Raw genomic sequence first — 27,122 nt, forward strand, 5'->3', positions numbered from 1 at the left:
CATTTCAGGAAGTGGCATGTAGGCTTGTTAAGACATCAGTGTGAATCTTGTGTTACTTTTTTCTTGAAGCTTTGTCATGGGTTGAAATAGTGTCGGGAGACATCGCATCCTTGCAGTCGATCTTGTAGTGACTCGCTGAGCGAATTGGCTGTGCGGTTAGGGGCACACATCTCTGAGCTTGCATACGGGTGATAGTTGGTTTGAACCCCACTGCCGGCAGTGTTGAAGATGTTTTTCCATTGTTTCCAATTTTCGCACCTGGCTAAAGCTGGGGCTGTACTTTAATTAAGGATACGGCTACTTCCTTCTCAGTCCTAGCCATCCCGTATCCTGTTGTTGCATAAAACATATGTTTGTCGGTAAAAATATAAATATTGTAGGGATTCATGTAACAAGAAACTGTTGGGGTGGACCAGAGCATTTGCAGTGGGGTCTGGTAGAATGATCAATCCTGCTGTCATGTAGGTATAATGAAACTTGGTAAGATGACCACTGGATTCATCAAAAGATCTCCGAACTCCTGTCATTAGTTACTTTGGACAGTTCTACTGCCACAGGTCCATTGGTGGCTCCTGAACAGGCTCCTACGTCACAGTGTGCACTGTTTAAATGCAGACTGCTGGCTAAGAGTGTGCCCTTAACTTCGTAATCTCTCACGCCTCAGGTTCGACCCATAGCTTAACCTTACAGAACCAAGTTCGATGCCCAAGAGTGTAAACATAACCTAACAGTCAGTGCTATTATGGACAAGAATGTGAGTTTAACCTAACAGCCAATGTTACAATGGACAAGAGTGCGAGTTTAACCTTACAGCCAATGTTACAATGGACAAGAGTGCGAGTTTAACCTAACAGCCAATGTTACAATGGACAAGAGTGCAAGCTTAATCTAACGGCCAATGTTACAATGGACAAGAGTGCGAGTTTAACCTAACAGCCAATGTTACAATGGACAAGAGTGCGAGTTTAACCTAACAGCCAATGTTACAATGGACAAGATTGCGAGTTTAACCTAACAGCCAATGTTACAATGGACAAGAGCACAAGTTTAACCTAACAGCCAATGTTACAATGGACAAGAGTGCGAGTTTAACCTAACAGCCAATGTTACGATGGACAAGAGTACAAGTTTAACCTAACAGCCAATGTTACAATGGACAAGATTGCGAGTTTAACCTAACAGCCAATGTGACAATGGACAAGAGTACAAGCTTTACCTAACAGCCAATGTTACAATGGGCAAGAGTGCAAGCTTAATCTAACGGCCAATGTTACAATGGACAAGAGTGCAAGTTTAACCTAACAGCTAATGTTACAATGGACAAGAGTACAAGTTTAACCTAACAGCCAATGTTACAATGGACAAGAGTGCGAGTTTAACCTAACGGCCAATGTTACAATGGACAAGAATGTGAGTTTAACCTAACAGCCAATGTTACAATGGACAAGATTGCGAGTTTAACCTAACAGCCAATGTGACAATGGACAAGAGTACAAGCTTTACCTAACAGCCAATGTTACAATGGACAAGAGTGCAAGCTTAATCTAACGGCCAATGTTACAATGGACAAGAGTACAAGTTTAACCTAACAGCCAATGTTACAATGGACAAGATTGCGAGTTTAACCTAACAGCCAATGTGACAATGGACAAGAGTACAAGCTTTACCTAACAGCCAATGTTACAATGGACAAGAGTGCAAGCTTAATCTAACGGCCAATGTTACAATGGACAAGAGTGCAAGTTTAACCTAACAGCTAATGTTACAATGGACAAGAGTACAAGTTTAACCTAACAGCCAATGTTACAATGGACAAGACTACAAGCTTAACCTAACAGCCAATGTTACAATGGGCAAGAGTACAAGTTTAACCTAACAGCCAATGTTACAATGGACAAGACTACAAGCTTAACCTAACAGCCAATGTTACAATGGGCAAGATTGCGAGTTTAACCTAACAGCCAATGTTACAATGGACAATAGTACAAGCTTTACCTAACAGCCAATGTTACAATGGACAAGAGTACAATTTTAACCTAACAGCCAATGTTACAATGGACAAGAGTATAAGTTTAACCTAACAGCCAATGTTACAATGGACAAGAGTACAAGCTTAACCTAACAGATATTGTTAAAATGGACAAGAGTACAAGTTTAACCTAACAGACAATGTTACAATGGACAAGAGTATAAGCTTAACCTAACAGACAATGTTACAATGGACAAGAGTACAAGCTTAACGTAACAGCCAATGTTACAATGGACAAGAGTACAAGTTTAACCTAACAGCCAATCTTACAATGGACAAGAGTGCAAGTTTAACCTAACAGCCAATGTTACAATGGACAAGAGTGCAAGTTTAACCTAACAGCCAATGTTACAATGGACAAGAGTACAATTTTAACCTAACAGCCAATGTTACAATGGACAAGAGTATAAGTTTAACCTAACAGCCAATGTTACAATGGACAAGAGTGCAAGCTTAACCTGACAGACAGGATTTGACTTCAGGCTTAACATTATAGACTCAAGTTCGATCCCTGGCTTCATCTAACTGGACAAGTTAGCGATAATACATTGTTCTAATGAGACATAGTCCAGGGAGCAACCTCAGGTCTTGGGAGCTGAGCTTGGAATCTTAAACAGGATGGCAGCTACACATTGTACTAACAGGACTAGGAATATGGTGTAAGACTTACAGTAATACATATACTTTATTCATAGGGGCATAACATTGGAAGGCGACCCTAGTCCCTCAGAGCTGAACTTGGAACAAGATTGTGTTGCACATTGTTTTAATGGGGCTACGGAGATCTTTTAAGGCTTAATACATATGCTTTATTTATAGCTCGAAGCTGACCAACTGCTGAGTCAAATACACTACCATCTGAGCTGATGCGTAATGTACTGTTGGTTTTTACTGTTAGGAACACTGAATTTTTTATTTTAACTTTAGAGCTTATGCAGATTTGAACTCTAGAGTCTTATAGTAGCTTACAATATTGTTGATATCACTCAGAGACTAAACCCTTGTGTTTATGTCTGTCACAAGTGAACTGTGGAGTGCAAGTGGAAAGTGTTTTTTTTTTAAAGACTTCATTTGTGAAGTACAATATGATGTTTTATTTATTATGACATAATTATGACATAACCTGTACTGTTATTTGTAAAGCATGATATAACGTAATGACCTAACCTGTACTGTGTAGTATAGGTGACATGTGCATTTTTTGTAAATAGTAGAATTCTGTTCTATATTTCCTGGAAGGATCCAGAAAGTTACATGAATTGTGGAACAGGGCGTGTTGTTTTGTGGGTAATGTATTCTAGAAAATATTTCTGACTGTTTCCATCTGCATCATTTGTTTTCTCATTCCCTTGTTTCTTAGGTTAACGCAGTTTTAGTATCAATTATTATTTCAAATTAACACCTGTTTCACTGAATTTTGTCGCAGTAAGTTTTTTGCTCTGCATATTGATGTAAATATTGTATATTTGTGCTAATTTTGTTTTCCGTCTAAGCTCTCTTTTGTTTTCTTTGTTTACTCTTTCATTATGTTTTTTAGCATTATTTCAACTTATATTATGTAAATTATTCCAACCCCCCTAATTTTTTTTTCACTGAAGATGGCTCAAGCGAGCCGAAACATGTCTGAATTTGTTTGCTCCGTCTAATGACGGAATATATGATGTATTGAACAGGAGGATACCCTCATTTTTCGCCATTGTAAAGTGAAAACCGTCAATACGGAATGATTCTAATATCTTGTAATGGAAATACCATCCAGGCAAAGAAGAAAGCTAACCTTTATTGCAATCTCAAAATAAAGGTCGCCAAATTAGGGCAAGATTAACGTTTTTTGAAAAAATGCTTGATTAATGACGTAACCCCCAATTTTCTAAAATTTACCAAGAAAACTCAGAAATACAGCAAAAACTCGCGCGACTCAACTTAAAACCGATAAAATCTGGATTAAAGAGGAAATGAAAATTTCTCCATAAAAAGAAATCTCTCCTGAACCACAAACTATATGAAACTCATTTAGAAGTTTCCACTCTCCTTTGCCCCCTCGAATGGACGTCCTTTCGATTACACGTCTCCAACAAACTTAACCTCACTTTGTTAAAGAAACAAAACACACTTGACAAGAAATGGAATGCTCTTTCAAAAACAAAAACAATACTTAGCAAACATAACAACTCAAATAACACAAGGCCTAATGATTTTTCACCAACCTGTAGTAAACTTAAGTAAAATCATTCTTGATGCCGATGATCTTGATGTGCTGAGCAAGGGACCTAAACATAATTGGGGTAATCCTAACCGTGATAATTTAATTTCCACCATAGCTGAATCTGAATTGGCTATTAATAAATTACCAATAAATATACAAGAAGAGGTCCGTTATGAAGTCAAACACAAGCTATCTTCCATCCTCAATCAACAACAAACCATTAAACCCAACACAGTGCACGTAGCTAAAGTAAGCAAACTTAAGAAAAAAGTGAAACAAAACGACTTAATTATAACAAAAGCCGACAAAGGAAATGCTACTGTAATCATGGACAAAAGTGACTATGTTAATAAAGCACACACGTTTTTTGCAGACAACAACTTCATAACCTCTAAAAAAGATCCAACTAATAAAATACAAAGAGACCTAAAAACCATCATCAAGAACATTTCATTTCTGTTTAATGACCTTGAAAAATCCAAAATGATTATCATGAATCCGAAACTTCCCACAGCCAAAGCGCTACCCAAGATCCATAAAACAGACATCCCCATAAGACCCATTATCAATTTCAGAAACAGTCCGACCTATGAAGCATCTCGATTCATTCACAAATTCCTCAAGTCACACTATCGTTTTCAAGCCAACACATCAGTAAAGAACTCCTTAGAATTCTGCAATAAGATCAAACACTTTAATTTATCCAAACACCACACTCTCCATTCTTTTGATATTACTAACATGTACGCTAATGTTCCCGTTAACAGCACCGTACAATTGATCAAAAACAATCTCTCCAAATTCAGCAATTTAAGTATAGGCGAAATAGATGAATTTATTCGAATTCTGGAATTTACTTTGAACAACAATTTCTTCACTTTCAATAATGTCATTTACCAACAGATAGGTCTTCCCATGGGCTCACCAGCTTCAGGAATCCTTGCAGACATCTACATTGATCATTTAGAACATTCTCACATCATTGGCAAGATCAATGGCATTCAACACTGGACACGCTTTGTAGATGACACCTTTGTTATTTTAGACTCCCACGTTACTAACAGTAACACAGTACTTGGATTTCTCAACTCTATTGACCCACATATAAAATTCACCATAGAGTCAGAAAACAATAAAGCCCTTAATTACCTGGACTTAACCATTATGCGCAACAGCAACAACACTTTATCCTTCAATATATACAGGAAACCCACCCACACCATCAATACCATCCATCAGATCTTTGTGCACCCAGACATACATAAAAAAGCAGCTTATAATAGCATGGTCCTCAGAGCATTAACTATCCCTTTATCTCGCAAGAATTACAAAAAAGAAATTAATACCATCTACAACATTGCAGAACACAATGGTTTCAATAGAACCTTCATCAACAGAATCATCAATAGATACAAAAGCAGACCCAAGACTACCCTAGTAAAAGATTCCGCTCCAAAAGAAAAATTTTCCACATTCACTTTCAATAATAGTAGCATTTACCAAATTTCTAATATTTTCAAGAAACACAGCATCAAAATAGCTTACAGAACCTCCCACACCAACTCCAAACTCATTTTCAATCCACACACTGTCAACAATTACAATAGCAACATCAACAACAAATATTTGAACTCCGGAGTTTACAAATTAAAGTGCCAATCCTGTAATTCCAGCTACATAGGTCAAACAGGCCGCAATTTCGTCATAAGATACGTCGAACATCGCAACGCTCTCAAATATAATCGTTTTTCAGCTATGAGCGAACACCATAAAGCATCCAGCCACGAATACACTTCAATAGATAAAGACCTGAAGATCTTGCATTATGAGCAAAAAGGCACCTTGCTCAACATTCTCGAGAGCATCCACATCGATTTAGATCAGTTTATGAACCCCACTCACAATTTAAATGAAGTCAGCGAGAAAAAGAACATTCTACTTGAAACATTCATTCCATACATTTGTCAGAATTTCCATAACACAAACAAACCCCACCTCCATCTCCCCGACTCACCACCACTCCCCCCCCCCTTCTCACAACAACCCTCTCCTTCCGCTCCTTCCAACCTAGCAAACACAGCCAAACCAACAATAGACTCGATCACGCGACCGAGACCATCGCTTTGTGAAGGCCACACCATTCCAGCTTTAGAAGTCAGCGAGTAAACTAACATCCTCTTGAAACATTCATTCCTTATATTTTGCCAAACAAACCCACCTCCATCTCTCCAACTCAACACCCCTCCCTTCCTCAAACCAGCCCTGCACCTCCCCTTCCCCCTCCGCTCCTTCCATCCTAGCAAACACAGCCGAACCAACAATAGACTCGATCACGCGAACGAGACCGTTACTTTGAGAAAGCCAGGCCACTAGAGAGGACAACCACCTACTGCACACCGTAAGTTTAAGCTTTCTTCACAACCATTCCACACTTTTTACTTATCAACCCATGTTTCTCATACAACCTCATTTTTTTTTCATTACAGATTAGAACTTCATTGACGGTTTCCACTAGATTACTACAATTTACTATGCATCTGTCTTCTACCTAACACAGCTTCTCATATTTTTATATGCGGCCCTTCCGACCCCTCTATAATAAGGCAAAACACCAACCAACATTATGAAACAATAATGAAGAAAGGGACCGCTAGATTGAGAAGATATTGAGAATGCTGCTATTTCTAAAGCCTTAAATTTCATGGTGTTTTTTCTCCTTGTCACAGGCTTTTCGCCTGCAGGTTAATTCAGGCTTGGTTTCTCTCAAAAATGTTTGCTCCCGCTCTCCTCCTGACCAATTTGATGTGATGGGTTTCCACTAGGATGATTTTGACAGCAATTTCAAACTGTTTTGTCATTTTTAAACCAATAATTTGTAAACTATGAGGTCCACAACCTCACCATGCGCTACTATTATTTGTTTCCATCTGCATCATTTGTTTTCCCATTCCCTTGTTTCTTAGGTTAACGCAGTTTTTAGTATCAATTATTATTTCAAATTAACACCTGTTTCACTGAATTTTGTCGCAGTAAGTTTTTTGCTCTGCATATTGATGTAAATATTGTATATTTGTGCTAATTTTGTTTTCCGTCTAAGCTCTCTTTTGATTTTTGTTTACTCTTTCATGATGTTTTTTAGCATTTTTTCAACTTATATTATGTAAATTATTCCAACCCCCCTATTTTTTTTCTCACTGAAGATGGCTCAAGCGAGCCGAAACATGTCTGAATTTGTTTGCTCCGTCTAATGACGGAATATATGATGTATTGAACAGGAGGATACCCTCATTTTTCGCCATTGTAAAGTGTTCTGGAAATACGACATTCGCGATCAGGCGTATTCTAGAATATTAGTCAGAGTTTGCGACCGAAAGTAGGGTTGTGATTGGTGAGTCTAGGTGGCGATAGGGAACTCGTGCACGCTGATTGGCTGCTCCAAAGCTGGAGTTTCCTATATATAGTGAGCTAAGCAGTGTTCGAATTAATTCGGTATTCTGAATTCTGTCGGTCTTGGTCTATCTGTCTGTCTGTGAGCAGCCTATCTGGTTGACGTCCCCCTTTTCCGGGATGGCACACCTGCGGGTAAACACTTTTGAAATCCGTTCCTGCTAGAATTTCCGTAATGTTCCGATTTGCTTTTCATACAGGAGTCTGCCCTAACCTCGCCTAGATTCGCCAAATTAGTTACTTATGACGCCTTAGCTTTTCAGCTGGGCTTACCTGTTTGTGTCCGCGGCATTCCCATTTCTTGTTTCACTAAAATATGTAGGTTGTAGTTTAATATTATTGGCCTTGGGGTTTGCCTCTGGTAGTTCTGTGTCACTTGAGGTACGCTAGATTTTGGAGAAGCTGTTCCACTTCATTGTAAATCGCATTGTACAACTGCATTGGTAACTAGATGTATAGTTGATTTGAAATTTGAATTTACACTGCTACGAAAGTATTATCAAAGAACCGCTAAGTTATGTATATCACAGAATTTATGGTTCATAACTTGGAATTGTATTTGGAATGTATTTGTAAAATTCTTTTGTAAATAATATTTTTTCAAATCTTGGGATCACGGCGATTTATTTCGGAATCCGTAATCTAAGCCATGTCCATGCCTTTGGTAGGTTCCCAGCACTTTTCATCTTCCCGGTTTGTTGTCCACTAGTTGGCCCTACTGATATTTACGTATGTTTTGTTGGAGATCCGCATAATGCCAGCTAATGTTTTTCTGAGTGTGTAGTGCTTTCTGATATTGTGTAGTTCCTCTTAAACTTCCCCCTTTACTGTGTTTGTGCTTGTTTTGTGTAACCAATGCAGAAGAGGTTACAATGTCTGAAAAAAATTGTTCACACTACTTGCCTAATGAAAGAGGTTACCGGGCGAGTTGGCCGTGTGCGTAGAGGCGCGCGGCTGTGAGCTTGCATCCGGGAGCTAGTAGGTTCGAATCCCACTATTGGCAGCCCTGAAGATGGTTTTCCGTGGTTTCCCATTTTCACACCAGGCAAATGCTGGGGCTGTACCTTAATGAAGGCCACGGCTGCTTCCTTCCAACTCCTAGGCCTTTCCTATCCCATCGCTGCCATAAGACCTATCTGTGTCGGTGCGACGTAAAGCCCCTAGCAAAAAGAAATGAAAGAGGTTAAGACGTATTCAAAATCCGTAACTTGTCTAGAGATCGAACATAGCTCTCTCTCAGAGTGAAGACCTTGAATGTAATTCGAACATCTAACTCTCAGAAAAGAAAACTCACTGACCCAATTATGAATCAAACCTGGGGCTCATTTACATGGGCAGCAGACAAGCATGCTAACTAAAGGACTGTAGGTTAAAAACTTGTGTGTTTAATTGAATCTCCTGGCTTTAGCACTACAAGAATTGAAAGTAAAAATCTCTGACCATATTAGTAATCTAACCTGGAGCTCACTTGGACTCAAAAGTAGGAAGCTTAAGTGCTCTTCAAATATAACTCCAAAGTAGGAAGAAATAAATGTTAAACATTCCTCAACACAAATGGGTGCAATTACAAGTTTTTCTTTCAACAAAGGCTGGTGTGTGCTATTAGCACAAAGTGCTTTAACAGACTGCAGAGAATTGAATGCAACAAATGTAGTATAAAGTGAGGTCACAACAGTATTTACATCTCAGCAGAAAATTTATGTTACCAGCAAGTTGATTAGACTAGGAAGTATTTGCTGAGACAGGAAATATAAAGTTCATTGTTTTTGCATTTAGCCTAGAGCTCTTAGCTATGATATTATCTGGTACAAACATCCATCTTCTGAGTTTAAAAACAGCTTAGCTGAGGGGGGCAAGCCTTTTGAAAAACTGCACTGTCAGTAGCAGTGTCTGAGCCCACAGCTCTTAGTTCAGATCAGTAGTGATTGATTGAATACAGAATTATTGAAACTCTACTATTTTGATATATTGATGTGCTGGAAGAAGTAGGAAAATGGGTTTGTAGAAATTGTGTTTTAGGTGTCAAAATCTCATTTTTGGTACAAAATATATTAAGTTACTTTAAAATAAAATTGATTTGTACAATGCTTGTGCAGTGGCAGTCGGTATCATTAACAGTTAACTGCTCTTGATTTTACAACAATATATTAAACTTAGGATATGTTAATTGATCATTTACCTAAGTGTCACTGAAATCTGTTTGGTCCAACATAAACTCTTCTCTGGTGAGAATTGAGCCCTGGGAGTTCTAACGGCAGAGGTGTATCTCTGTGCCCAGATACCTTGGAACCATGATTCATAGAGCACAATTCACTGGTGTTTTCTTATATTTTGCTGAGCATTGGTATGAAAATATACAATGTACTATAAAATGGGGTTAATTTGGATGAGGGTTTATCTTCAAACAATTAGTACTTCATTTTCTTAATGTGGATAGTCTACGCATTCTTGTTATCATACCGTTCATCAGTCAGTGTTCGTTGTGTTATTGCAAGAATGCTATGTTACTAATTTGCTTCCTGTATCCCGTGATGGTGAATATGTTGAGGAACATTCACATTGTCGGCAAATGTGAATTGAAATCAATTTTGTTTTTGTGTTTTATCAATCAATCAATACTGATCTGCATTTAGGGCAGTCGGCCAGGTGACAGATTCCCTATCTGTTGTTTTTGTAGCTTTTTCTTAAATGATTTCAAAGAAATTAGAATTTTTTTGAACATCTCCCTTGGTAAGTTATTCCAATCCCTAACTGCCCTTCCTATAAACAAATATTTGCCCCAATTTGTCCTCTTGAATTCCAACTTTATCTTCATATTGTCATCTTTCCTACTTTTAAATACACCACTCAAACTTATTTGTCTACTCATGTCATTCCACGCCATCTCTCTGCTGACAGCTCGGAACATATCACTTATAATACCAATATAAATAGTCCGTTATTGGACATTATAAATTTTCCAGCTAACTCATTCCTGGCTGCCAGCGTTTCACCCCCGTGTGCTAGGCTGGGTTCATCAGTTGGTACCTAGCACACCTACCAAGACACTAGCTATTGCACACCATGGAGGCCACTGCGTAGGTCCAATAACGGACCATTGATATTGGTATGATAAATTTACTCATTGGGAAGAAATATTTCAGGATCCCTCTGGGAATCAACATGTAAATCAACATACCACTTAGTCGAGAAGCTAGTCTTCTCTCTCCCAATTCTTCCCAGCCAAAACTTTGCAACATTTTTGTAATGCTACTCTTTTGTGAGAAATCACCTGGAACAAATGGAGATGCTTTTCTTTGTATTTTTTCCAGTTCTTGAATCAGGTAATCCTGATGAAGGTCCCACATATACTGACTTTCTTTTAGCATCAGCTTGCATTAGTTCGAGCAGTTTGCTGGCATCTTGGAGATAGTGGGTTTGAACCCCTTCTGGGGCTGTACCTTAATTAAAGCTATGACCACTTCCTTCCCACTCCTATCCCATAAGACCCGTCTGTGTCAGTACAACGTAAAGGAACATTGTAAAAATGGAAAAGTTATTCTGTTTAAGGCACTTGTGTGGGGTACATTGTCATCATTATCATAGGCGCCTTTATTACTCCCCTCAACTTCGTTACACAATGGTATTTTGAGGCACGACGACGATATGCTCCATATAGACACTGGATGTATGTGATATCTTGACCCTAGAGATCAGAGTTAACTAGACAAACCCAAAGAGGCAGGCTACACGGGCTAGTGGTTGGTAATTTGAAAACCCTATTCTGTATGTTTTCTTTTCCTGTTTAGTATTCCTTAGGTACCAGTACCCAAAAGTAAAGTTATTTTTAAATTTAAAACTTACTTTCTCGATGTATTTTTAAGACATTCCTTATAAATACACCCAATAATAAGGATTGGAATAAGGGTATTTTAAGCAGTTATTTGTTCTGGTGAATATACTGCAAGAATTGTCCAAAATAATCCATTATTCCCTAGTAATGTTTAAATTCATGAATTCAACTAGCCAGAGTTATAACATTTGCTTTCAAACTTTCCACTATTATTAGAACAATATTGTGATTCACTTCCGAGAAAGTTTCACTGCAGATTCTTTGTTTCATAAATTGATGAAACATCATCAATCTAAACTTCATGTACAAAGTCAGTTCATTGCTGTTCAAATTCTCTGAAGTTAGATATAATAGGTGATTCACTGACAATTTTATGCACTCTTTTTTCCAGTATATTTTTTAAAACTTTTTCTTTTTTCCTTAGTTGAATACTTTCCCATTTAAAACATCCTCTGTAAAATTTTCCCAACTACCGTTTTTCAGTATATTTTTCTTGCAGTGTGTTTTTTCTGCAGTATGAACTAAAATGAAATCATTAGACCTACAATTGTTTTAGGTACAATTTTTGTGTGTGTGAATTTTGTACATTAGTGGCCGTAACTTTCAGTTAAAATTTTTTTACTGATGTTCTTGTTAATCATAAATTGTACTTTCTTCTTTATATACCATATTTTTTGAACCATGAGATACACTTTCTTACTCAGGACATTAAGCCTAAAACTTCCCTGTACCATATGGTGTGAAGGTCTGTACATATTTGTCACTGGCTGTACGGAAATACACTAGTTATAATATCATTGTCTTAGATAAGCTACCTAAATAGCGGTAGGGGTAGTGGCTAGCAAGGAGGTTAGGGGAGTGTGGAATTATTTTTGGCATAACTGTATTTTAGGGTGGAGACATGAATAATGCTGTAAATATTAGAGTTCCAGCTGTTGGTAGCTATTTTTATAATGTAGCATCTGATTTAGAAGGCATAAAGTGTTCAGAACATCTAGTCCACAAACTTGGGAAAAACTTATTTGCCAGCGAGAAAAAGAAAAGAGATTTGACTATTAGGTCTAGGGAGTAAGAAATTTGGATTGTGAAAATGAACTAAATGATAACAGTTATTTTATTTTACAGAGAAATATTTTATGCCTGTGCTGAAAATTATTCTGTAGTAAATACTTTTTCTTTAAATTTCCATCCTAAAATCAATGCATATATTATGGTCTGGAGTGACTTCAGGTTGAAGGAGTATAGTCTGTTATATTCCAACACAACTGATTTTATCAGATTGTGGCTGGGATCGTACTGGTTGTACAAGTACAGGGCTGCCTCTGTATCACTTTGTTCTTTTTGGGATTCCTTTAATGTGGTGTACACAGAGGTATGTCTGCTTGTTGGGAAAGAGGTGTGTTAGGATAAGAAAACCATGGTAGTATAATAATGTGTATTGGTATATAGAAACTGTGGAAAAAATTGTCATAGAATAGAAGAGTAATGGATAAAAAGAAATAGCTAAAGCTGTCCGGGAATAGTCGTAGGTAATTCGTCATGAAGCCCATTACTTGCTTAATTGCTTGCTTGAAATTTGACATTTAGAATCCTCTTTGCAATGGATAGGAACAAAAAATTGACCAGTGAAATATTGTGACAGGGAACGGAGTACATTATATGAACACAATTGCTACTCGGTGTGCAAAGAAGGAACAGTTGAAAGAGAATTGTCTGAAGATGTGTAGATCATCCTTGTCCTTTTTTGTTGCTATCTGTCTTTCTCTGCTCCTTTTCATGTGTGCACCCCTCTATATATTTATGACTTGATTTAACACTTCCTGTCCATTTCTTATATTTTTACATTGGAGGATAATATTAATGATAATATTATTGTGCAATTGTGAAACTTATGTTTTCAGCTGCTTCTCATTGATATACTTTGGTACTTCATCACCTTATTCTTCTTTCCTTATTTCTTACTTTTAGCCTTCTGCAGATATTAAGGAGGAATTTTTTGTAGAACATCAACTGGCTCCAAACATCAAAGAAGAAAACAAGTAAGTACACCACTAACCCTACACAATATGGAATATCTTGTTTACGTATTCACTGTCATGCTCACTTGTGGCTGTTTTTTTTTACTTTGTGAATTGGCAACTTTCATTACTAAAATTCTTTCTTTACAAGGTTACCCTTCTTCTTCTTTGTTTAATTCAGTCTAATGACTTGTTTGCCTCTGCGATGAGTCTTTTACACCTGGGTTGATCCTTTTTGCTTCTGCATAGCTGTTGCATCATGAGTTCACAAGAAATGTCTTCATCAATGTCTTTCTTGCTCTTCCACAAGGATGTTTCCCTGGTATTTCACCATCCAAAACTTCCATCAACAGTTTCCCATCTTCACGGTGTGAAGAATTATTCAGTTTAATTTCCGGGTTGAACCGTGTTGTAGTTGTCTGTACATCACATACAGTTTGCCGACATTTTGAATACATTGCAGTATTCTTTGTCAAGGCGACTGACAGTCGGCAAACTGTACGTGATGTACAGACAACTACAACGCGGTTCAACCTGGAAATTGAACTAAATAACACTTTACTATGTCAAAGCCTATGACCCATCCAAGAAAGTTGTCTTTCCTAATCTAACTCAACATCTGTCTATTTTCAATATCTCAGTGTTGGTCTTGCTTTCCACCCAACTTATCTCTTGCATTCAATGCCAACACCACATGTCAAAGGCTTTTACCCTCCTACTATATCTTTTGTTTTATGTCCAGGTCTCAGCACTACGGACCAAATATAAGATTTCATTATTCTTTTACATATGATGAGAGATTGTTTTCTCACATAGAAGGGACTCTTTAACCCTGAAGTCTTGCTTTGCTGTTGCTATTCGTGTTTTTACTTCAGTGTGACACTGCAGGTTTTCTGTTATAATATGGTGAAGGTTCTTGAACTGTGCCAATTGTTGTCCTATAGTTGTTGCAACCAGTAGATGTTGTTTTCTTTTGAACAGGTGTGACGATTGATGAGTAAAAGGCCTCCGGCTATTTGCATTGTTTGCAAATTTTTGTAGTTGGATCAAAAAGCTATTACTTTATCATTTCACCACTGTTCTTAATTAGCTCTGCAGGAATATTATCAAACCCAGGACACTTTCTGTTGTTTAGATATTTAGGTGCAACTTCAAATTCTTGTGTAATTATATGATCCTCTTCCAGAGTTCTGTCTTCAGATACTGCTGATGTTGAGGAAAATGGATCATTTATACTGTACAAATCCTTCACAAATATTCTCCATAACACTTACTTTCATTACTGTTCAATAACGCTATGCCATTTTTATCCTTCATGTACTTTGTGCAAAATCCTTTTTATTTCCTTGATGTTTTCATCATTGGTTCGTAAATTTAATATGCATTCTTGTCAATCAATCAAATCAATCAGTCACTACTGATCTGCATTTAGGGCAGTCGCCCAGGTTGCAGATTCCCGATCTGTTGTTTTCCTAGCCTTGTCTTAAATGATTGCAAAGAAATTGGAAATTTATTGAACAGCATTCGATATTTCTTCCTCTGAAGTATCATTCTTGTTCTTCCTCCTTTCATCCATTATCCCAAGTACTTCATTGGTAATCCATGGCTTTCGACTAACCCTTTTAACTGATCCCACAAATTCGCCTGCAGCCTTTTCTATCGCAACGTTGTTCATTGTCCACAATTGGTTTACATCGCTTGGGTGAGTGTTTGTTCTTAATATCTCCTTATCAGTGGATATTTTATATTCCTTTCTGGTCATGAAATTCAGAAATCAGTCGACTTTCAATCCAGTTGGTTATGGAAGTACTGGTTTGAAGAACACACGAACTCCCTCTTGCCCAATCGTGAGCCTTCACTGGTAAGCAGGTTGATACTCAGGAGTGGGAGTTCCTGTATTCTTCAAACCAGTACTTGCATAACCAATTGGACTGAAAGTGGATTGATTTCCCAATTTCACGCCAGTTCATTTAAAACAACAAATAGTAACATTTTAGGATATCTCCCTCTCAAAACATTTAGTCCTCCTTTTGTATGATGTATGCATTAACTTTAGAGAACAATCAGAGATAACTGCTTTTCACATAACACATATTAAGATACCTTACATTATAAATCTGGTTACTAACCGGCAGCATTGTACTGTATGTAAATAAGGTGTTGATTTCTATTTTAAGTCATAAACATGCAACACAAATTTCCCTCAGTTAATATTAAAGACAGTGTAAATTGTTCATTGACAGTCATGACCTTTACAAATTAAAAGTTTTTATTACGTCCTGTTCAATACATGTATCCATCTTTTGATTGAGTGATTTTTAATCAAACATGTTTTGGCTCATTTTGAGCCATCTTCAGTGAAAATATTAAAAGCTACATGAATTGATATTAAAAGAGTAGCATTAAAACCAGTGATAAAGAATATGTAAAATCCAAGTGAGACATGATGATAAATCTAAAACAAAACAAGGTCGTGGCAAGGTTGGAAACCTCTCAGTCTAAAAGTTATGTATGCCACTCTAAAACGACGACAAAATCACAAATTAAAATGTGAGAACAGTCTATCTTCAATAAATCACATTTTCATATAGTCTGGTGGACAACAGAAGCTAGTATAAGGGAGACAGAGGCCAGGTACAGCATTGTGTGATTCAAAACAGTGGAAACCATGAATATCATATAAAGTCCAATCTGTAATGGAATGAAGGTGAATGAATGTATGTAAAAAGCTTGAGCTAAGGGACAAGAGGTAAAAGTGAAAAGAAAACTTGTGACTTTGGTACTGAGCCAGGTCTGCATGGCAAATTCATAAATGTTACTGTTCTGTTATTGCTAATGGCCTCTTCCGGCCTCACCTTGAATGACTTAACTACTTCCATGATTATACTAGAGAGGGCAGCTCCCTCGGTGTTGGGCACGGATGGTGGTATCTTTCCAACGAGATGTTAATTTTATCTCCTTGACTCGAATCTTTATTTTGGTTTAGAGAGAAGAATAAAAATGGACCCCACGCAGATCGGAGTAGCATTTTTGACTTACAAAAAGTCTTTAAACGATTCAAACTTAGCCTGTACTACCATCCTTCTCCTTTCTTTGCTGGTTAATATGTTCCAGGTATGGGTATTCTTTCATAATATTTGTTCGGCTATTCTTTCGTAATATTTTTTCTATTATTTATAGGTAATTAATATGCGTTGTTCGCTCCACAGTATGAATGGACTGCATGTTTTTCTTGTGGTTATTGTGATTATGATATGTTGATGCTTGGGTCTCATATTACTTCTTTTCGTGTGCGCTTCATTCTTATGTAATTCGCCATCTAATGACTGCTTGCCCTTTGTGTCGGCGCGAGCTTCCACTCGTTTCGTACGAAGTGCGAACCCTGATGGGTTTGTGCATGACTGCGGGATTTCTCTGATCCCACAGCTGAATTCCTTTGTCCTGTGCACGCAACTTCTGATATAAATGAGACCTCGTTTGTGACCTTGATGTCATGCTATATGAAATTGAGTTCGTCGTTTAACTGACACTGGTGCTCATATTGGTTGCCGATCCCGGCTGTACCTGAATGTGTGCGCAGATGTTAGTATGAGAGGGGAGTGAAAGAATGACGTATCGATCAGCTGAATTTACATTTTGATCTTTTTTCTGTATCTTATTCTTGCATTTTCATACGGTGCTATTTCTTTTGCCTTCACACCTGTCTTGGCCGCTCGCTTACCTATGGGGCCGCCATGTTTATGTTTCTTTTATTTATGCTATGCGCATGCCTGGTATTTTCCCTTTGGTTATTTATATTATCTCCTTGGTCCAGAGTTGTTTCTCTTTGTGCCATACTGATATCTTACATATTTTATTTTCTTTTTCTGCTCAGGGTTTTTTCTCCTTGATGCGTGGGAGTTAGATGATCTGAGGTGATTGTTACTATGAGGGTGGAGTCGGAACGATGTGTGTGAAAAATGATATGAAATTAAACTAGTGGAAAGAACAATCTCTTTGATCTGAGGCACCAACATTAATACTGGCACATTCAATAATGATGTTGTACTTAACTGAGTGAGCTCGCCAAAAGTTTAATATTTCTTTTTGAGTTTTGTAACATCATGCTCACATAACAATGATTTGTCACCAACTGGACCAGTACTGCTTATGTATGTACCCATTATCCTCCTTTTAATTGATTATTTTCCTTTCCTCCTACCTTTATTTTATGATTTTAATAAACCCTCATTACAAGTACTTGAATTTTATTACTTATAGAATTAGTCTTTTACTATTTTTAATTTGTAATAAGGCTCTTTTCCAGTTCAAGGCTGTTTTTTTTGGCCTTTCCTAGTCGCGATCTACGCCTCAAATCTCTCATGGTATTTATTTATACTGGGATTGTTTCCATGTTGGGAGGGGGTGTGGCTCAGTACTTATTAAATAATTGCCTTCTTGAACAGCCTGAGCTGTTGGTTTGGAGGTTGGCTAATTTTGCGATCAATTGTGAATGATAGAATTGGGTTACTGCGTCACTGCCCCCATGAGATGATAAATGCACCCAGGAATGTTGAGGGTTAGGTTTAATTAAAGCCGAGATGGAAGCGCATGTGCTGCAGTTCAACATCATTCAAAGGCTCCACCGAATTAATGATGACCATTTGGCCATCTGCAGAGATATTAACACGAAAAAGGAAAACATATTATGGTACCTGCACATTCCGTTCAATGAGGATACGATATCAATATCCGGTTGTCGTATCCAAAATGAGATGCAGCATGGTGCAGAATCCCCCCAAAATGGAAATGAGTCTATGTTTATGGGCAACATGGGTGAACACTATGAAGAGCTTATCGTGCTATCAATGGGCCATCAAGATGTCCTGTAACACCTAAGCTGTGATAGCAGTACCTGGAATAAACTGAGATGTAATATTGTGCAGGCACCCACATCACTTCGTAAATTGCACTGGGATGTTTAAGAGTAGGTGCACTCTACTACAGAAGATTGCAGTAATTGTCGTGCTCATATAATCTGTGTTAACAGGAGAAGTAAAAAGAGGACTGGTTTTAGACCCAACAGTGAAAATGGAACAGGACAAGCAGCAAGCAGTTTACGTTGATGAGGAGATGAAAGCTGTGTACCAACCATACATCTCTCACTTCAGATGTGGTAAAGGGTGTTCCCTTCAACCTCGGGCAACAGCTTTATGGCACATGGTGGTCATCCTCAAATAACTCGGCATCACTCAAAATGACATCTCTACCAATATTTTGGAAGGTTCACTAAACATTTTGTATTTCCACTTGTATGGAAACATGTTTAGATTGTAAATAGGGAGTGTAATTTTAGGTATTAAAATGATAAGATAATACCCCTCTCCCATAATCTTGGAAACAATAGATTAGGGAGAGGGTTTAGTTTATTGTAATTTTTCTTAATTTGTAATACATGCAGTATACAAAAGTTAATATCCATTGGCGTTTGTAAAACACAAATAAATCAAAATAAAATAGTATCCGGAACACAAGGATGATGTAGAAGTTGAACAGAGAATAAATAGCATGGAATGAATATTGGAATTATGTTTATAAATGGAACTTAAAATGAAAACATCAATGAATATTAATATATTCCTTTCAGACTACTGAAAAAATTGTATATTAATATTGTCTTTTCAGACTATTGAAAAAACAAAAACAAGGCACATGCAGAATAATGGAACTCCTACGACAAATTAGTTACATGCTCTAACTCAAATCTACATGCTAATAGCTCTAGACTTCAACGGAGTTATATTGTCTAGGTTACCTTGGGCACAATTCTGCTCCTGTCTGACATGTATCACTTCTTTTCCTTCTACCAGTTTCCTACACCACATTCCCATAACAATGTTAAATAATTTTGCAACTCTGCCTGGGTGCATCCATTCTCTGTTCAATAACTTTACAATTGACAGCTGATTTTCGTTATCAGTTTTTCTTACATCCTCTTCATTTATAAGGTCTGGCTGCATGGCTGAATGGTTAGCCTGCTGGCCTTTGGCCACAGGGGTCCTGGGTTCGATTCCCGACAGGGTCGGGAATTTTAACCTTAATTGGTTAATTTTGCAGGCATGGGGGCTGCGTGTATGTGTCATCTTCATCATTTCATCCTCATCATGACGCGCAGGTCGCCTACGGGCGTTAAATCAAAAGACCTTCATCTGGCGAGCCAAACTTGTCCTCGGACACTCCCGGCACTAAAAGCCATATGCCATTTCATTTCATCTATAAATTTCTCTCATATTTTCCTTCTCTGTAAACAATCTTTTATAAGATGTGCCCGTCCCATTTCTTCAGAGCATAGTAAACATTTATTTTCATCTCTATTTTCTCTATAAACTTTATTTTTGTGTATCCACATTAACTACCATATTATACCCCCCATTCCCTTATTTGTTACAATCTCTATATTTATCCACATTCTCCCACTTACATTACATAATTCCTCTAGTGACCTCTTACTTTTACATTGTGAAGCAATACATTGCTTTCTCAACTGCTCTTATCTTATGAGACATGCCTATCCTTCTCATCTCTTCTACAACAGCCCCTCTGCTCACAGAATCAAATGCTTTCTCCAAGTCAATAGCAGTAATGTACAATTTTCCACCTTTCCTTTTTACATACTTATCCATTATTGTTTTCACTACAGAATTATTATCAGTTGTCCTCATCCTTTCTCTAAAGCCTGTCTGAAGTCTCTCCAGATTCGATCCCCCTCAACCCATTGCATAATCCTTTTCGCAACATGCCTGTATATATTTTACTTAGTGTATCTAACAACGTTATTCCACTATAATTATTCAGGTTAGATTTCTCTCCTTTCTACGTGTAGATTGGACAGATCACTCCCTCTTGCCAGAATTTGGGAAACTTTCCCCCTTCAAATATTTTGTTAAATAACTTAACAATACTTTCTAGGATATCTTTACTCTTCATGACTTGCTTCCAAAATTCAATAGTGATACCCAAAATTGCTCCTGGTTTTTACCTTTCTTAGCTTTCCCTAAAACCTCTCTTACTTCTTCTATCAATATTTCCTTATCTAATGCAGGCACAGTACACCCCAGCCCTACTAGTATTCCGTTTTTTTCTATTTTCGGTCTCCATCTGTCTTCAACACCTAATCATTTCTTATAGTACTCCACCCAGTTGGCCCGACTTATTTCAGCCTGCCGAGGAAGTTTCTGCATTCCGTAGATCCCCTTAATTGTACTCCACACTTTCCTACTTTCATTATGTTTTGAATTACTATTCATTTCAACAATCCATTGCTTCTGCCATTCAGACTTAGTTATATACTGTATTTCTCTATATTCTTTTCTCCTGTTACAAAATTCAATCCCATGTTATTCTCCCCCATGCTTTCTTTACGCCTTCAATGGTTTCTATAATCTATCAGCTTCATTGTCCGTATTGATGAATTAAGAATGCAAGTATGAAGAATGAGATATCCACCTAATCAATACTTTATTACAAAATGTTTAAAGTTATCTACATTGAAACAGTACCGGTTTCGACCTGTAAAAAGGTCATCATCAGCTGTTGGTGAACCTGCTTAATAGCGGTAGTACGTAAAACATTACTAAATCTAATTTAACAAGAATGCCTTATTCTAATATAATATTACTTAAGATATATACATATGGTACAATATGGGGCTTAGACTCATTGGAGTTCCATTCACAAATCTGTGCTGTTGCCAACATTATGTCAAACAATATACATATATACATATGGTGCAATAAAGGGCTTTGGCTTGCTGGAGTCCCTTGAATGCCACACACTCCAAAAATTGTATAACAGAGGTTGAAAATACAGTTCCTATAGAATAGAGGATCACTGAGGTTTCGGTGTTAAGTTGAAACGTCTTTGCAGCATGTCGGCACTGAGACCAAACGTTGTGAATACACAATCAAGGTGCTTTGTTGGGCCGCAATTTTGCGGGGAGCGTAATTGACTGAGGTTCTTTAGCTTGTTCATTCTTATTGTATGATGTTGCTGATAAATACTAATTTCCAGGTTCCTTGTTGAGGCATGTCATGCTATGGATGAAGTTTTGAAATTAAAGAAAGGTTGATAGAGTCCCCTCTTCACACTTGCATTTGTGCTCAGGTAAATTCAAAATCTGAGAAAAAAAAGGAAGTGGAATTAGAATAACTGATAGAGAGTGCCTGCTAAATGGAAGTAGGAATTAGAATAACTGTGCTAAGGAGTGTGTGTTACTTACGTGTGGGCTGGATATGTCTTCAAGTGTAGCCGGGAGTGTGCTGCACCTTGTTGCGTGTGCGTCGTGTTGCTGTCGTAGTGTTCAAATTGAGAGGTGGAGGGGAGAGGGAAGCAGCTTCTGGAGGGGGTGGGGTGGAGCGGGTTGTGTCTTTTGGGTTTTGTGTGGGTTTGTGTCTGCTGATTCTTTTTAAATATGTGTCTTTTAGAATGGGAATGGCTGTGTTGAAGAGGATGTTAGTTTTATCTGTGATTTCATTTAAGTTGAGGTTGGGATTAGCGTATTGGTCCATATTGATATAAAAATCTTCCATTATGTTGAGCAATGGGCCTGTGGGGTTCATATTTAGAATTTCCATATCGTTCTCGATATTAGTGAACTTATGCTTGTGTTCTTCGACATGTTGCCTTATGGATGAAAAGCGGTTATATTTAGTGGCATTGACATGTTCGCTGTAGCGAATGGAAAAGCATCTGCCGGTACGTCCGATGTAGCTGGCTTCACAATCGTTGCATTTCATGCGGTACACTCCTGAGTGGCTGTATTTGTTGTTTTCATTGACAGATTTAGTGTTATGTAAAATGGAAGCATTATTACGTGTGGTTCTGTAAGCTATTTTTAGATTGTGTCTTTTGAAGATATTAGTTATGGGGTGGATATGGGTGTTGTTAAAGGTAAAAAGTGCGTAGTCTTTCTTAGGTTTGTTGTTTCTACTTAATTTGGATTTCGGTTGGTGTTTTATTTTGTGAATGATATTGTTTATCATGTTTCTGCTGTATCCGTTATGTCCGCTATTTTGTGAATTAGGTTTAGTTCCTTGTTTAATTCTTCTGGGGATAGGGGAATGTTGAAAGCTCTGTATATCATACTGTAGTATGCTGCCTTCTTGTGTGCATTAGGGTGAGTGGAATCTATTTTTATGGTATTGGAGGTTTGTGTAGGTTTTCTATAGATTTTGTATGTCAAGTGGTCTTCTGTTTTGGTGATGGATAAATCAAGATAATTCAGAGTGTGATTTTTCTCGGTTTCCATCATAAATTTTATGTGTGGATCTATTTTGTTTAGCTGTTCGAGTATGTTGTTTTCGTTTGTAAACCTGCAGTCTATAACAACGAAGATATCATCTACAAACCTGCACCAGAATGATATATTGTCAATTTTGCTAATTTCTGAGTGCTCTAAGTGGTCTATGTAGATCTCGGCTAGTATACCTGAAGCTGGTGAACCCATGGGAAGGCCTTGTTGTTTGTAGATAGTGTCGTGGAATCTAAAGTAATTATTGTTGAGGGCAAATTCAAGTAAATTAATGAATTCGTCTATTTCAAGGACACTCAGATTACTGTGATTTCTTACATTTGATTCTATTAGTCTTGTCGTTTTCTGTATGGGTATGTTGGGGTACATGTTAGTGATATCATATGATGCTAGAGCGTGGTGTTGTTCGATTTTCAGTTCTTTGGTGATGTTGCAGAATTCTATTGAGTTTCGTACTGATTTCTTGGCTAAGAATTTGTGGTGTTTCCTGAGAAATGTTTGTATGAAGCATGATAATTTGTACGTCGGGCTTGATCTGTAATTTATGACCGGTCTCATGGGGTACTTTGTCTTTGTGGATTTTAGGGTAGGCTTTCGCTGACGGCAGTTTTGGGTTCATTATGGTCAGTTTCGTGGTTTCTTGTTCGTTAAGGAGAAAATGGGTGTTTTTCAGTAATGTTTTGAGATTTGTTTGGATACTGGCAGTTGGATCTTTTCGATTAATTTGAAAGGTGTCGTCTGAGAAACACTGTTTAGTTTTATTGATGTATTATTTATTGATGTATAAAACTAAACAGTGTTTCTCAGACGACACCTTTCAAATTAATCGAAAAGATCCAACTGCCAGTATCCAAACAAATCTCAAAACATTACTGAAAAACACCCATTTTCTCCTTAACGAACAAGAAACCACGAAACTGACCATAATGAACCCAAAACTGCCGTCAGCGAAAGCCTACCCTAAAATCCACAAAGACAAAGTACCCCATGAGACCGGTCATAAATTACAGATCAAGCCCGACGTACAAATTATCATGCTTCATACAAACATTTCTCAGGAAACACCACAAATTCTTAGCCAAGAAATCAGTACGAAACTCAATAGAATTCTGCAACATCACCAAAGAACTGAAAATCGAACAACACCACGCTCTAGCATCATATGATATCACTAACATGTACCCCAACATACCCATACAGAAAACGACAAGACTAATAGAATCAAATGTAAGAAATCACAGTAATCTGAGTGTCCTTGAAATAGACGAATTCATTAATTTACTTGAATTTGCCCTCAACAATAATTACTTTAGATTCCACGACACTATCTACAAACAACAAGGCCTTCCCATGGGTTCACCAGCTTCAGGTATACTAGCCGAGATCTACATAGACCACTTAGAGCACTCAGAAATTAGCAAAATTGACAATATATCATTCTGGTGCAGGTTTGTAGATGATATCTTCGTTGTTATAGACTGCAGGTTTACAAACGAAAACAACATACTCGAACAGCTAAACAAAATAGATCCACACATAAAATTTATGATGGAAACCGAGAAAAATCACACTCTGAATTATCTTGATTTATCCATCACCAAAACAGAAGACCACTTGACATACAAAATCTATAGAAAACCTACACAAACCTCCAATACCATAAATATAGATTCCACTCACTCCAATGCACAGAAGAAGGCAGCATACTACAGTATGATATACAGAGCTTTCAACATTCCCCTATCCCCAGAAGAATTAAACAAGGAACTAAACCTAATTCACAAAATAGCGGACATAACGGATACAGCAGAAACATGATAAACAATATCATTCACAAAATAAAACACCAACCGAAATCCAAATTAAGTAGAAACAACAAACCTAAGAAAGACTACGCACTTTTTACCTTTAACAACACCCACATCCACCCCATAACTAATATTTTCAAAAGACACAATCTAAAAATAGCTTACAGAACCACACGTAATAATGCTTCCATTTTACATAACACTAAATCTGTCAATGAAAACAACAAATACAGCCACTCAGGAGTGTATCGCATGAAATGCAACGATTGTGAAGCCAGCTACATCGGACGTACCGGCAGATGCTTTTCCATTCGCTACAGCGAACATGTCAATGCCACTAAATATAACCGCTTTTCATCCATAGGGCAACATGTCGAAGAACACAAGCATAAGTTCACTAATATCGAGAACGATATGGAAATTCTAAATATGAACCCCACAGGCCCACTGCTCAACATAATGGAAGATTTTTATATCAATATGGACCAATACGCTAATCCCAACCTCAACTTAAATGAAATCACAGATAAAACTAACATCCTCTTCAACACAGCCATTCCCATTCTAAAAGACACATATTTAAAAAGAATCAGCAGACACAAACCCACACAAAACCCAAAAGACACAACCCACTCCACCCCACCCCCTCCAGAAGCTGCTTCCCTCTCCCCTCCACCTCTCAATTTGAACACTACGACAGCAACACGACGCACACGCAACAAGGTGCAGCACACTCCCGGCTACACTTGAAGACATATCCAGCCCACACGTAAGTAACACACACTCCTTAGCACAGTTATTCTAATTCCTACTTCCATTTAGCAGGCACTCTCTATCAGTTATTCTAATTCCACTTCCTTTTTTTTCTCAGATTTTGAATTTACCTGAGCACAAATGCAAGTGTGAAGAGGGGACTCTATCAACCTTTCTTTAATTTCAAAACTTCATCCATAGCATGACATGCCTCAACAAGGAACCTGGAAATTAGTATTTATCAGCAACATCATACAATAAGAATGAACAAGCTACAGAACCTCAGTCAATTACGCTCCCCGCAAAATTGCGGCCCAACAAAGCACCTTGATTGTGTATTCACAACGGTTGGTCTCAGTGCCGACATGCTGCAAAGACGTTTCAACTTAACACCGAAACCTCAGTGATCCTCTATTCTATAGGAACTGTATTTTCAACCTCTGTTATACAATTTTTGGAGTGTGTGGCATTCAAGGGACTCCAGCAAGCCAAAGCCCTTTATTGCACCATATGTATATATGTATATTGTTTGACATAATGTTGGCAACAGCACAGATTTGTGAATGGAACTCCAATGAGTCTAAGCCCCATATTGTACCATATGTATATATCTTAAGTAATATTATATTAGAATAAGGCATTCTTGTTAAATTAGTTTTAGTAATGTTTTACGTACTACCGCTATTAAGCAGGTTCACCAACAGCTGATGATGACCTTTTTACAGGTCGAAACCGGTACTGTTTCAATGTAGATAACTTTAAACATTTTGTAATAAAGTATTGATTAGGTGGAAATCTCATTCTTCATACTTGCATTCAATGGTTTCATTACTTCATACTTTTTATGCCTGCATTCATCATTGTGCTAACTCTTTCCAATTATCCTCTTCCCCTCCTTTACCCACATCTTCTCATCTGCCATCTTTAGAGTGTTCTCTGTTAGTTTCACTGCTGCACCCGTTAGGTAATTCTCGATCATTGAGTCTATTCCAGCTTTTACTATGTGACCTGTTTCTCCTTCATAATAATTCATGAACTCTTTCTTTAGCTCCTCTCTCCACCTGTATTTAGTAACTGGTCTTTCTTTGAAATTTATTGAGTTGTTTGTTAATGCCCTGCCCTCTCTATTATTTACTCTAACAATAATTGCTAAGTGATGTGATTCTCCCAATTCCTCAACCTTCATGCTCTTAATCATAGGCAACACATTCCTAGAACATTCCCTCAAATCTATGATACTCCCCCCTGTCCCCATTATGTATATCAGTATCCCTAGTTCATCGCAATACCATGATCCATTCAAAATATATAGTTCTACCATACCACACTGCTCTAACAACTTTTCTCCATTTTTATCATAGCCTTTATCCTGACTTACTCTCTTGTGTACATAAACTACTTCTGCCTCTTCGTTGTACAATGGCTTCTGATCCCCAACCCTCGCGTTGAAGTCCCCAATTAGTAGAATGCCTACTGTTCGGTCTCGTGTTCGAGTTGTATACTCATGTTGTACGAGGCCTAGCTCTTCCCACAGTTCAGAAAATTTACTTCATTATCATTAAGTGCAAAGGGAAGGCCAATATGTACATTATATAGCTAATTTATTCACAAAACTAATTACACTGTACGAAATATATATATAGGATCCAGTGGTTCTTGATGTAGCGCACCAAACTCAACACATCTACGCACGGTAGTTCAAGTCTCGTAATTCCCTGACGCCGGTGAGTCGCGTCACAC

The 27,122-nt window shown here is 37.7% G+C and overlaps 1 protein-coding gene across 6 annotated transcripts in view; it reads left to right on the forward strand.

The window, feature by feature from the left end:
- The window catches only part of LOC136866897 (zinc finger protein 708), a 169,196-nt gene that overhangs the window by 134,435 nt on the left and 7,639 nt on the right, over window positions 1–27,122 (forward strand). For 5 of the 6 annotated variants that reach the window (XM_067143990.2, XM_068226887.1, XM_068226889.1 and 2 more), the window contains exon 5: window positions 13,483–13,553. In XM_067143990.2, the coding sequence (XP_067000091.2) occupies window positions 13,483–13,553 (71 nt within the window). Of the gene's footprint in view, window positions 1–13,482; window positions 13,554–17,406; window positions 17,588–27,122 lie in introns of those variants that run through there. The other variant, XM_068226890.1, reaches the window with a different exon arrangement.

This window comes from Anabrus simplex, chromosome 3 (genome assembly GCF_040414725.1).
Source record: "Anabrus simplex isolate iqAnaSimp1 chromosome 3, ASM4041472v1, whole genome shotgun sequence".
Lineage (NCBI taxonomy): Eukaryota > Metazoa > Arthropoda > Insecta > Orthoptera > Tettigoniidae > Anabrus > Anabrus simplex.